Genomic DNA, 13575 nt, shown 5'->3' on the forward strand with positions numbered 1-13575 from the left:
ACATGTATAAGGACCCTAAGATAATTATAACATGGTAATCTAATCTTCGAAAGTCTTCAAGTCTATTTCTCAGAAACAAATAGAATGAAAAACAGCTATCCTCTCTCCCAAGATTGCTATAGCAGATATGAGAAAGGGAAAAGTGTCTTTTTTTTTTTTTATAGCTGATTTAAACCTTGCCAAAATCCACTATCCAGATGCTCAGAGAAAAGATGTAAACATTTCAATTAACAAGGTATCAATATTTTCTGGCTTAAACAGTCCACCTTTTAGTAAGTGCTTAGATATTCAGCTCCTCCCTCCCCACCTTTTGCAGTCCAAGATGGTGTCTGAATATATTGCAGAACTGCTCACTTTTTGCTCATAATAATGTAGGAATAGGATCTTAAATGTAAGTGTAGTTATTGCTGCTCTCCAGGTTCTTGTTGGCTTCTGATGATGCTTTCTATGGTCCTCTGACCACTGTTCTTCCTGCACACTTAGGATGTTAAAGTCTTCAGAGAGTGAACTTGTGACATGTTCTTTCAGCTTGGTCTAGATACTGTGGTCTTCCCTGTTAACTCAGGATGGCTTCAGCTCCTGCTGTCACTAGTTATACCCTGGAAATCTCTCTGCAGCATTTGTCCATTCCCAGTTTCTCCTTGTAACACTTGAGCCTTTCCATACAGACCTAACTCAAAGCCTACTGAGGTCACACCCTGCACGTTCTCATCTCTTCCACATTCATGCACAGAATTTGTGAGAACATCTGTACATATTCCATATAATGTGAGATTGAGGAGAGACTCCCAGGAGCTAAACTCTGGCCTCTGTCTGCCTGTATAGCTACTGTTTATACACTGACTAGCTTGTCCAGGTTGGCATAACCACCTCCCTCCCAACCCACCCCAGCCCACACACAAAGAAAAAGTCCTCAATGTCTTAAACAGGGACTCATGAAAAACTCCTGTGTTTCACCATTCAGAGACTGGGGGGCAGGGTGAAAAGGAGAGGGAAAATAACATTGCCTACATGTCCTCACCTTCTCCTTCTCACAATCTACCCAAAGATGGAATAAGCAGGTTTTCTGTTTCCTATTCCTGGCTAGATGAGATTTCTCCCTAAGTCTATCCCCCCACCCTTTTTTTTTCTTTTTTCAGAGTTGGAGTCTCACTCTGTCACTCAGGCTTCAGCAGTGGCATGAACAAGACCCATAGCAGCCTCCAATTTCTGGGCTCGAGGGATCCTCCCTCTTCAGCCTCCCTGGTATATGGGATTACAAGCCTGAGCCACTGCACCCAAACCCCTTTCTTTCTTGAAGTGATTTTCCCCCTGCACACTGCTCTCTGTTTTACTTATGTATTGTCTATTATATGCAAGAGTTGTTCTAAAAGCTTTGTAAAAATTAACTAATTTAATCCTCATAATAGCCCATAGGATAAATACTATTATTTTTCTCATTTTACAGATAAAGGATTTAGCTAGGTAGTAGCAAAGCCAGGATTTGGACCCATGCGATCTTGCTCAAATCAAGGCTTAATCACTAGGCTGTGTTTCTTCTTTGTTAGGTGGTTATGTGGCATGACTGTGAGAAAATATGAATTACACATGCATGAAACCTTCATTAATTTAATATTTTCAAAATATTATTTAAGCTCATTTTTTTCTTAAGGTATCAAAATGAACAAGAGGATATGGGAAGATTGTGTAAGTCCTGAAGGTGGTGACAGATGAGAAAGAGGAGAAATCCACAGTAGAAGAATAGGTGGTGCTAACTTAAACAAGAAAAAGAAGAGTACATAATAACATTAAGAAATGGTCCTTGGGCTTAACAATAGAAAGGTCCATTAATACATTCCTTGGTGAACTAAAGTTCGAATCCAGGCCTTCTATGCTGAAATTTTCTCCTGTTTCTATTCTTCCTATTCATTATGAAGTCTGCCTTTCATCTTATATATAACATTTAAGTGCTCTTCTCTCTTGTTTAGATTTGTTTGAAGTGATTGCAAATTGTCTATGTGATAAGACAGAAATAGGTTTATTAATGATTTAGTTCTTGCCTAAAACATAGGTTTATTTTTCTATTTCCTAACCCCACACCATGCAATTGCATTTTATGAAAATGTGAAACTGAATTATTGGTAGTTTTCTTTAAATATGTCCCTTAATTCCCTTACATTTCTGGCCTTTGCACAAAATGGCCTTTCTGCTTAACGATCATCTTACTGAATTCTCTTGGTCTCTCCTCTTTTCCCATTGTATGCAAAGACTTGTCTCTTTGACCACTTTCTGTTGTCCTTTAGGCATCAGCCTTTTTGTGAAGACTTTCTTTTTTTTGAGAAAGAATCTCCCTCTGTCATCCAGACTGAGTGCAGTGGCATGAGCATAGCTCACTGTAACCTCACAATCCTCGTTTCCAGTGATCCTCCTGCCTCACCCTCCCAAGTAGCTAAGACTATAGGCATGTACCACCATGCTTTGCTAACTTTTTTTTTTCTTGTAGAGACAGGTTCTTGCTGTATTGCTGAAGCTAATCTCAAATTCTTGGGCTCAAACAATTCTCCCTCCTTGACCTACCAAAGTGCATGAGCCACCACATCCAGCCAAGGCATTTTTGATTTCCAGAGAAAGTTTCTGCTTCCTTTTTTGAGAATGAAAGTAGTTACTATTAATACTTGCACTAGTACAACACATGTAAGCCAAGTCTATACTGGCTTGCAAGAACCAATGTTGAAATTTTCAAGAATTCGGCAAACTGGCTATTAAGCCCATCAGTGGCTTGAAATTGACTATGGTGGGTGTATTTGTATCATGGAAATCTGCAAACACAACAAATCTTTTTTTTGTTATTGTTTTGTATTGTTCTTCTGGAGAGCTGGTTTATCAGCACATCTATGAAAATAATACGTCTATCATACAAATATATAAGTATTAATATAAAATGATAATATGGTGAATGTAATTAAGCTAACTTAGGCAAGCAATTAAGGTGATGCTATATTCTGCATATTTTTATCCACTTTACAAAAGACAGTTTCATTTCTCTAAAAAAAATTCCCTATAGTCAGGCTAGAACTTCAAGGGAAAAAAATCTGTATTCTGAAGAAATAGGTCTGCATTTACATTCGCTATCATCAGCAAACAGCACAGTTATAGAACTGTGAAAATTGCAGACCTTTACAACCTGGCCTTTGATTAATGACTTAGTTAAAGTAGGATTAATATAAATCTTTTGGCAAGAAAGAATGCTAGTGAAAGTAGAAAATATTCTGGCAATCTACCCTTTGAGCAGTCATTGTAAGAGGCATTGATAACAGGATGATAGAGTCAAACACTTGAAGATCTCCTGGAGGAAAGGCTGATGTTTGCAAGCTATGCAAAAAGAAACAAGAAGCAAAGAAATAAAATTTGAATGACCGCTACTAAGCCAATGTATAACATACTTTTAATAAAGACCCTTAGCAACAATTTCTCTCAGGTCTTGGTAGCAGGCAAAGCTGGCTTTTCATCATTAATAGTTTCTAACTTTATGCACACTATGAATCCTGTAACTAATCCTGTTTTCCTTTTTTGATCTGATGTCTGGGAGATTAGAGCTATATTTGTAGCCTAAATATTTAATGTAAGGAACCATGAGGGCATAAGTGTGAATGCTAACCCAAGTCCCATGTTTACTCTTCTCTATCTTTATTTTCCTTTTGTCTAATTCTTTTACCTTTATTTCTTCATTTTTGTAAATCACCCTAAGACCTTTTTATTCTGAAATGGAGTCTAAATAAATAGCACAGGCATGAGATGGGCACAGCAGCTGGTTCTGTAAACCACAGTTGCAGTGCTGGTTTCAAGGGAATATTGTGCCTGTTATTTCAGCTTTTGCTAAAAAAGGCCCTAGGGTACTGATATCCAAACTAATTTTCTAGTTATGAAAATTAAATAAAAAAGGTGGGATATGATCAATGTAATATGGTAACAAAGGAATTACTGGAAGCCAAGATTTATCCTGCAAGCCCCCCTGTAGTTACTAACATTGGAAAATGGTTAATGACATGCTGGTAGCTTAGGCAAATTATGTCTTCCTTGATGTCAAGGAAAATGATTCTTTGGGTAAACTTTCCTCCCAGTAACAGGAATATGATGTTAACCTAATGATGCAATATAGATGCTTATTTTTAGCCTATACTATTACTCCACAATCTAAGTAGTAGTTATGATAGCTCAACTGTACATGTTAGTGTAAATAAGGCTTTACATATTAATTTTAACAGTCATATGGTATGCATGATTTACGTTTAAAAGGCAAACATTTGTTCCATCAGAATATATACCTTTAGGCTACCTATTTAGCCATCATCACTCAGAAAGACCCCAAAATGTCTTAATATTATGTGAATGAGTGCTTGTACCCCTGGAGAAAAGTTGTGGCATCTAATATTGATGTTAATTCAATAGGATAAATAAAATACGACATGTAAGAGTCCATAAAATCAATATGTTGATATTGATATACTGTTTTATTTCTATTAATTTAAATGTTTTTGTACCTAATTTAAATATAAGTATATATTGATTTATATATTCTTTAGCTAGCTAAAATGCCCCCTTTTCTTCTCGTTGGACTATAACTCTATAACTGATATTTTTACAAGGTTAGAAAATTCAGAATCCTTTATAGAAGATGGCAAGGTAAAGAAATTTGATGGGGAATAGGAAACAAAGGGGATACATACAGAGATACAGATATTGATATTTTAAAATCAGCTTTTGTCAGTAGGCTTATTTATGTAAATATTGCTGCTGGGATTAGAGAGAAAGAACAGGTAAACATGGTCTAGATTTTGAAATACACCTAGCCTCTTTCACAACAAATCTAAAAGAGCCAGTGTTAATTCAGCAATTACTCTACATTAAAGGCATATTTAGGGTAAGTACTTAAACTGGAATGTGACATATTTTAGGACAGACTTCTAGGTATTTCTTTGCATTCACAGACATGAAGCCGCTGAACAGTCTTCAGTGTAGCCCAGACTTTGTGTGGGGCTCTTTTTAACAGTGTTTACTTTTTAAAATTTTAAACTATGCAATAGGCCAATTTACAAGACAAAAAAAAAAAAAAACTACAGTTTTTTATTTTACTTCTATTTTAAAAACATATACGTGTATTAGCATGGGGAAGATATTGTGTTTTCTTATAATTTAAAATATCTACTATGTAAGGTAGGTCAATAAAATTTACACTGGCATTCAGCCAGAAAATACTAGAATCTGGCTAAATCTGTGGAGAAGAACATGAAGGCAATTTCGTAATCTTTTATTCTGTACATATACCTTTATAGCAATCACAATATGTTCAGATTAAATATCTGATTTTATCTCTTAATTAAAGTGGACGTTATTATTACCATTTTACAATTTTTACTATGGGGATAAATTATAAAATGATGTGCCAAAGGTTACATGGTGCTAGGGCTAGAATTAATTCATTCTATTTAATGCAATATTTTTCTCAGCAGCTGTTGTTTATGCAAATAGTTATGCTGGGCACTGGAAATACATGGTATACAAAATTCTGTTTTACAATTGTAGAGAAAAAAGGCAATGGACCAAGAATTCCGTCTATGTTCAAGTTGGCTGTTTTAGAAAATTAATTTCTCTCATTCCTTATTATTTGAGATAAAAGACAATTGAAATTATTATATCATCAACTGCATTAGAAAGTCAGGAAGCTGCATGTGTCCAGAGAAATAGGAGCACATTTTAACAGAGAAAAAGAGAGGCAGAGAGAGGGTGGGTGTTGGGGATAGAGAGAGAGAAATTATGAGTCTCTGAAACATCAGACTCAACCATGTTAAAATATATAACTTCATGTTGACTCTGCTTCTTGCCACATTTATGCTGCCATTTAGCATTTCTATAAACATAATAAACTGATCATATGTGAAAACCTTGTTTATGTAATTACAATTTTTGTATATATAAATGAATAGGTGGTATGTTAGAAAACACAGTTTCCATTTTTCTTAGAACTTGGTGGCATGAGTACATGATTGAAATCAGAAAGAATGGGTAGAAGTTTTAAAATACACTTTTTTCCTCCACATTGTTTTAAGATAAGAGGTTGCAGAGCAGGCTTTTATTATCAGGCTGAAATACTCAACATGTAAGTGTGAAAATAGTTACTGATTTTTATCCCCACCTGACAGAGTAATGAGAAATCATCTTTTCAAATGAAAATTTATTTTTGAAACATTGTGTAGTGAATAACAATGCATTTTAACTTAAAACTTCTGATTCAGATTCTTCATACAGTAACATAATATTTGTTAAGGAAGAACAGGTATTTGGATAAAGAAATTGGGAAAGCAGTGAAGGTGTTGATGGATTTTTCAAACTGTAGACAATGTTAGAATCTTCCATACATGTGCTTAACTGACCATAAATCTAAAGTAGATTGCAATGAAAAAAATACCAATCTATAACTAAAGATTCTTATGATAAAGATCAAAGTTAACTACTGAAAACCAATAAAAAAATTAGAGCAAAAATTTCACATACCATTTGGGAATAGAAAGAAACTATCAATAAAATGTGTAAGTCCTCAATATTATTTTGAACCTATCCTTCAGCCTTATCGCTGTGTAATTTGCAGGCACCAATAGGCATCCGCCCTGAGAATAGATTATTAGCACTTTTTGCCTATTTTACTAGTTAAATTCAAGTGGTATATAAATCCCACTTAAGGTGTAAAGTGCAGAAGGTGAAGCAGAGAAAGAGAAAAATCAAAGCTCATGAAATAAAGAGAATGTCTTCCCTCAAGAGTCAATATTCAATTACTTCTGGCTCTATGATATAAAAACGTTCTTAAATAATATTTTAATAGTAACTACTGAATCACCTTTGGAACAACCACTTAAGTAAATAATACGCTTTAACATCCCTGTGAACAATGTGGTATAATAACATGAATGACATATCACATATAAAATTCAAGGCAAACTTTTTTCTGTATTTTAAAAAGATGGTTTTGGCCAACCTACAGTTGCAATTCTATGACAACTCTCAGAGTCTGTAATTAATGAGAAAGACAAATTGGGAGAGGGAGATTAACACCTGTGATTCGATGGTCATTAAGTCACAAATGTCCTATGTCACTCTGACCATATTTTCTCATTCTTACTCTGCTTTCCCTTAATGCCCACAAGACCTTCTAAAATCAACGGGTTGCAATATTAGTCATTACATCATTCTGTTCTCATCTTGATTAGCCAAGACCTGCTCTTTCTTCTGCCTGATTGAAGCTAGTGCTGCTTGAGAACAAGAAAACCTTCCTACACCTTTCTGGGAAAAATAACAAACAATTTCTTTATAAATATTTACACTGAAACGTTATTTATATGAAGTATTCTTAAGATTAAACATACTTGGGTATTTCCTCTGGGTTCCACAGTTTTAATCCTGAGTCAGGGATTTATAGACTAGTGAAAGTTCTATTAAAGTAACTACTTGATTGATCCAGACTTAGTTAGTTAGTAATAATTTTGCTGCTCTACTTTACCCAAAAATATACTGACCAAATATTTGGTTTGGTTGCTCTGTGTGAATTCTGCTTCTCTTTATACTATCTCCATTAAGTAACAGATTGACCTCATGATTGTTTTTACTGAAATGATCAAGTTTAAATTACTGAAATGTGTCTGCTAAGTGGCTTGTAAAATTTTGCATATTTTCTCATAAAAAATGTAGTTTAAAATACAGTGACATCTCATATGTCAGGCCACTAGACTTCTGCCAACATCAGATTTCCAAATCTACTGGTAACCAAAGAAAGCGTCTAAGAAAGAGTCGCAAAACATTTGGTTGAATCCATGTACCTAATTCCCATCTTAAGCTTCATGATTTTTCAATAATAAGAAAACAAACAAAAAACACAAACTTTCCCATCAGGATACTAGAAGCTACAAACTGAAAGAAAAAAATGTGAGAAAGGCACAACAACAGAATAAGTTAAATGTCACAGCCAGAAATCAAAGGACAAAAACACAGTATGAAGCTGTATATAGAGAGAATATCATGGGATGCTGACTGAGATGATTTGGGGGTATCAAGATAATATTAAATTATATTTGATGACCTCCGATTGAATTAGTAGAGAAATATATGCTTAATCTAATTCCTATACAAAGTATCCTATACTAAAAACCATTGCTTTGGTGCTTGAAGGAATAAGCCCCGCACTTCATTGCTTCCAAAATTTAATATGCATATAAACCACCTTAGGATCTTTTGAAAATGTGGATGCTTGTTTGGCAGGCCAGGAGGTGCGGTCATGATTCTGTGTTTCTAATCTCCTAGCTAATGCCACTAGGCTTTTTTTTTTTTTTGGCAAGGGTATGGAATGCATTAATGTTCAATAAAATAAGGTAGATGAGATCTTACTGTATTTGATCTCAAATATTTTCTTGGAAATCTGAAGTAAAAACATACTACTCTCACAAGTTGGCAAGTTTATGTTAATACAATTCATTCACTTTGGAAATGAGGAAATAGCATAATAATCAATTTTTAAGGTGTGAAACATGTAAGAGGGGAATAAATAATAGTGCATTATTCAATCTTTCAACCATATATTAATTAAGCATGCATGAGGAAATTTCATTAAAACCTGAACTTGGTCAATACTGTGCAAAATTTGAAGTGAGCTACATCTATATCATACTAAGTAATATTCAATAGAATTCTGAATTCTCTTAGTCTATATTGTTTCATTCTTTTTACATCTGGAAAATAAGCAACACACAAGGCAAGTTTTTTAAAGGATATTCTGTTTTCATTTCTATTTATGATGAAACACTGTGCTTTATTCAATGGTAAAAAATCAAGACTATGTTCTTTGATTTTAAAAAATGCCTGGGCAATGATGATTTCCTGGTTCTGGATTTTAGGCACATAAATATGTGCATTAAAATATTCTATAAATAAACTGAAAATGGAAGAAGTTAAACACAACATTCGAAGTTATGAATTCATAGCCTTTATAAGCTTCATATATTATATAAATTTCAACCCTGCCAAATTCCTTTACTCTGATATGCTGGGTTTACAAACTATTAAAGAAGTCTAGTGACATTAATGTGAGACTTCCGTAACCTCACCATGTCTTGTCTTCCATTATGAAATTGTCGTTCTAGATGCATTATTGCTTACTCGAACCTTTCTCACTTCCCTAAAAGCTTTTGCTAAGGGTGAGATTTCCATGTTGCTCCAAATAATTATTTAACCTCAAGTGATTAAACTAAATTATCTACCATATTTGATATGAGATGGAAGGACCAGATATTTGTAAATAATATTGATAAAAAGACATATGACTTCAAGTGGTTTCCTAAAGGGTCAAGATATAAATGTATTTATGGTAAAATGTGAAAACCTTTATACTGGACAACAAAGAAAACAAGCTCATGATTTAAAATAATTTACAGGTGATCCCCTCATTTACTTTACTTTGCAATTCTAGCTTTCATTTTAAAAATTAGGGCAGTGTAGACAGCAGCTGTATAAACTCATTGCCTGTAAATATCCTCTTACTTCTTTTTTGCCCTTTTGGCTATGGGAAATAAAATTACATGTACTAAAAAGGTTTTGTGGAGCTAGAAATTAATCTATGTTAATCAATAAAATATAAATGATTACTTAGTAATTATTTCTTGTTTATTAAAACGAACAAAAATTCAAGACCCAACAAAACAGCTAAATGTTTAAACGATAGGTTATTTAGTGAAAGTATGTCCAAAAGGATTTTCTGGGAAAAAACGATTAATTGATAACAATGTGAGTGCAAATCTGTCTCTTTTAAAATTTTAAAGCATATTGTTCAAAGTTTTAGCTTGTGTGCATGATATAAATTCCATACATTGTTTTCTCAGTGACAATAAAAAGCACAGTTTATTAAAAATGGAAGAAGTAAAAATTAAAATATCTTTTAAAAAATTGGTCACAGTTTTGTCATTGGTATATGGAGGTTGTTCCAGGGGCCCATCCAAAGCTCTTCATCATCGGACTGTGTGTGGTCACTATGAAATTCCAAAGCCTCCTTGATGTTCTTACTGTCAATCATGGACTCCTGTTCAACTGTGCTTTTCAGCCTGTTCCCTAGTGGCTTCACCACTGTATTGTCAGTCCCCACAGGGCAAGGGGCAAATGTAACCAGAGTTGGTCTTGCATTCATTTTCTCAGTAGAAAATGGCCCCTTTGATAATGTGTTCAGAGGCACATTCTCCTCATGTGTCACTGCCAACTTGTCTAATTTCTTAAAGTGCCTTCCCAGTCGAACAGGGGAAGCAACTTTTAAGTTGTCCGTGAGGCAGGCACGGCGGGTTCTCACCACAGAACCATTCTGTGCAATATATATATTGCCGTTGATATTACTGTGGATACTAGGATGGTGAAGACGGTTTCTCTGACATTCAGGAGCACTGTCTTCTCCAGTTGAGCTGGTTTCATATTCTCGATCAACAACTAACTTGATCATTCTTTTTCTTGCCCACTGGCAAAATAAACAAAAAGATGTGAGTCACTATCAAATAAATTAAAAAGGCAATGATTACATTGCCTGTGAAATCCAAAACAATGACATTTAGAAAGCTATCAAAGGTATATCACTCAAGAGAGATAGAAGGAAGCCAGTCTTTATTAACATACATTTCTTTTCACCAATCCTTTATTGGCTTTAGAGCTTATTAATGTTTGAAAAATGTATTGTTGAGTTGGAAAGCAGACATTTCAGGAAACACATGTATTCTTTTAGATCAAATTACTGATCCACATGGAAAAAAATGTATTACTTTTATTTAAGGAGCTGATCCACTATTTGACAGCTGCTCTACTATTCAGGAAAGTTAAATTGAAAGGAATGAACAGCTTTAGTATATTCTGTTCATATTAACGCTTCTATTCCCACTATTTTAAAAATATTTTTAAACCACATCATTCTAATTTTTAATGTATTCTCTAGTTAGCCAAAACTTTTGTATAATTTAATGCATTTTGTATAATTTAAGCATTTATTTACTTTATTTATTTACTTGATGTATAATTTAATGCATTTATTTACTTGACATATCCTGGTTTTCTGGGTTGTCCCATTTGGATATACTAACTAACTTAAAAGGAAATATCTTCTCAGCCTGCATCATTTACCTAGTAATACACAAAACTGAAAGCTAATTATACTAAACTTTCCTTTTGTAAGCAACTGGACATTTTCACCAATTCATTTGACTTTTAACAATCAACATTAAAAATAGCAAGAAGCAAGAGTTAAGCAATACTGTGTTTTTCTCAAAATAGTATTGCATTTTTGGAATATGTGAACTATCAACACATTGCATGCATTCTGATTTTCAGAACTATATTTACCTAGAAAAAATTTTCTACGTGTTACATTTATTTTTAAATCCACTGTAGCTCATAATAACAGAAAATAAGCTGTAATAACTTTTAATTGAAAAATGTTATTTCACTGAATTCCTAATATTTGAAGTTGCAGATACAAACTTATTTGAACATGTTGATAATTTTTATAATACCTTTGCCAGTTGAAATGTACATATATGCAAAAGTAGACTGTTAAAGATATAATTTGTTGAAGCTTGTCTTAGTATTTATTTTGAAAGATGATATAAAAACATACATATTGTGTGTGTATATATATATTTATATATATATATATGCCATCCATTCCAATAGAGTGTCACTGATAATACATAATGCCACATTGCATTAACAAAAATCCTACCAGTAAATAATAAATATTGATTAGATGATTGCATGTGTTCTGATTTACTAATATAGGAAGGATTAGTCAGTTTTACTCTAATACAGTCTAATATACAAATTGATTTGGACAACATATATATTCACTTTTCTGGCATGCTTCTGATCATAAGTCATATCAAAATCATGATCGATTTGCTCCCTTTCAAGTGTCACTTGGGAGAACACACAGAAGGCACTGCACACGAGAGCACTCATCACAGCAAAACTCCCACCTACTGTGATCTCTTTTAAAGTGCTGTGTTGTAACCTTCGGAGTTTGCTCCTGGCGACTTCTTTTGGTTTGCATTCTTGCTTCTGTCGTACGCTGGTACTTGATAGCCCCATGGACCCCCAGACTGACTTTCGCTACTACTGCTACTACTACCCGATTCTGATTCCTCCTCACTTTCCACACCTCCTTCCACCGAAGCTGATTCTGCACTGCCCTCTTCAGGGATATCTTGAGCTTCAAGGTCTGTACTTTCTTCCACCGGGGCTGGTCCACTTTCTTCTTCTTCTGAGTATTCTTCTTCTTCCACCTTAGGTTCTTTTTGTTCTTCTTGTGGCTCCTCTTTCCTACGCTTGACTTCCTTGACCTCCTCAACAATGGGCCGCCTTCTTGCAAGCACAATGTTTTTCCTTGCTTTTTCTCCTTCTGACTCTGTGGATTCGGATTCTTCTGATTCCGGGGTAGAACTCTCCTCCTCCTCAGAGGGTGTCTCTGACTCAGATTCCTCTTCTGTAGTCTCAGACTCACTGAACTCAGACTCTTCTTCACTGTATTCAGTATAGTCACTGGAGGATTCCTCCTCTGATTCTACAGTGCTTTCTGTTGCTTCCTCTTGGTCCAGCGTGAGTTTCAAATAATCTTTATCTTCTTCCTCAAGGCGTCTCTGCCACTCTTCACCCTCAAGGTCAACGATTCCTCTTTTATCAGCTAATCCTCTAACTTTCTTAAAAATCATTGGGAATATCCTGGCTCTCTTCCATGTTGCGTATGTAGGCTCAGCTGCTGGTGGTTTTTCGATAGTTACAACTACTTCTTCCTCCTCACTAGGCTCTCTAATTTCAACTTTTGGTTTTTTAATTTTCTTTGGCTCTTCCTGAAAATTGTGAAAATGCAATTGAAGTGTCAGCTTGGAGATAGCTATGATATGACCTTGTCTGATGTAAATTACGCAGGAATGAATCTGGGGGTGATAGCTTCATGCATGTTATATAACTGGCTTAAGAAAACAATCACAAAAATTTCTACTGCATATAGACAGAAGGTGATTAAGAGAAAATAAATTATTGTATTTTAGCTTGTACTTTACAATACCCAAATATATTAATTTCCTTCTTGTTACTCAAAGTTTATTTTGCATCTTAGATCAAATAAAGAAGAAAGAATTATTGTCTCTTCCTTCTTCTGTCACTAGACTTTGGTTAATAGCTTTCTGTATTCCCTAGAACTAAATTTTCAAGAATTTTCAATTGTCACGAAAATATGACGATTTATCTCATTTTATGAGAAATCTATTTTATGAAATTTTGCACATGTTAAAGCCACAGTGGCATTTATTTGTTGTTAGTGTTGTTTTTGTATAAATTTGCCAAGTAAATAGTGAAGACAAAGTATAAGAATTTTATAGAAATGAGTCATGCTAATTTAAACATAAATTACATTATTCCTTGAAAATTATTAGTGGAAATAATTTACTTTTCTCTGATAATTGAAAGGTGGAGACTATATTTTTTTCATGACTTTTAGTTTTGCTAGATAATATGGGAACAAAAGTAACC

The 13575-nt window shown here is 34.2% G+C and overlaps 1 protein-coding gene across 9 annotated transcripts in view; it reads right to left on the bottom strand.

Moving 5' to 3' along the window:
• Nucleotides 1-9662: 9662 nt before the first annotated feature.
• Nucleotides 9663-13575, bottom strand: part of PCDH15 (protocadherin related 15) — a 1819045-nt gene continuing 1815132 nt past the window's right edge. For 5 of the 9 annotated variants that reach the window (XM_055274344.2, XM_055274341.2, XM_055274340.2 and 2 more), the window contains one exon: nt 9663-10519. In XM_055274344.2, the coding sequence (XP_055130319.1) occupies nt 9968-10519 (552 nt within the window). In that variant the 3' untranslated portion in view covers nt 9663-9967. Of the gene's footprint in view, nt 10520-11432; nt 12894-13575 lie in introns of those variants that run through there. The other 4 variants (XM_055274345.2, XM_055274338.2, XM_055274337.2 and 1 more) reach the window with 2 other exon arrangements.

This window comes from Symphalangus syndactylus, chromosome 4 (genome assembly GCF_028878055.3).
Source record: "Symphalangus syndactylus isolate Jambi chromosome 4, NHGRI_mSymSyn1-v2.1_pri, whole genome shotgun sequence".
Classification (NCBI taxonomy): domain Eukaryota; kingdom Metazoa; phylum Chordata; class Mammalia; order Primates; family Hylobatidae; genus Symphalangus; species Symphalangus syndactylus.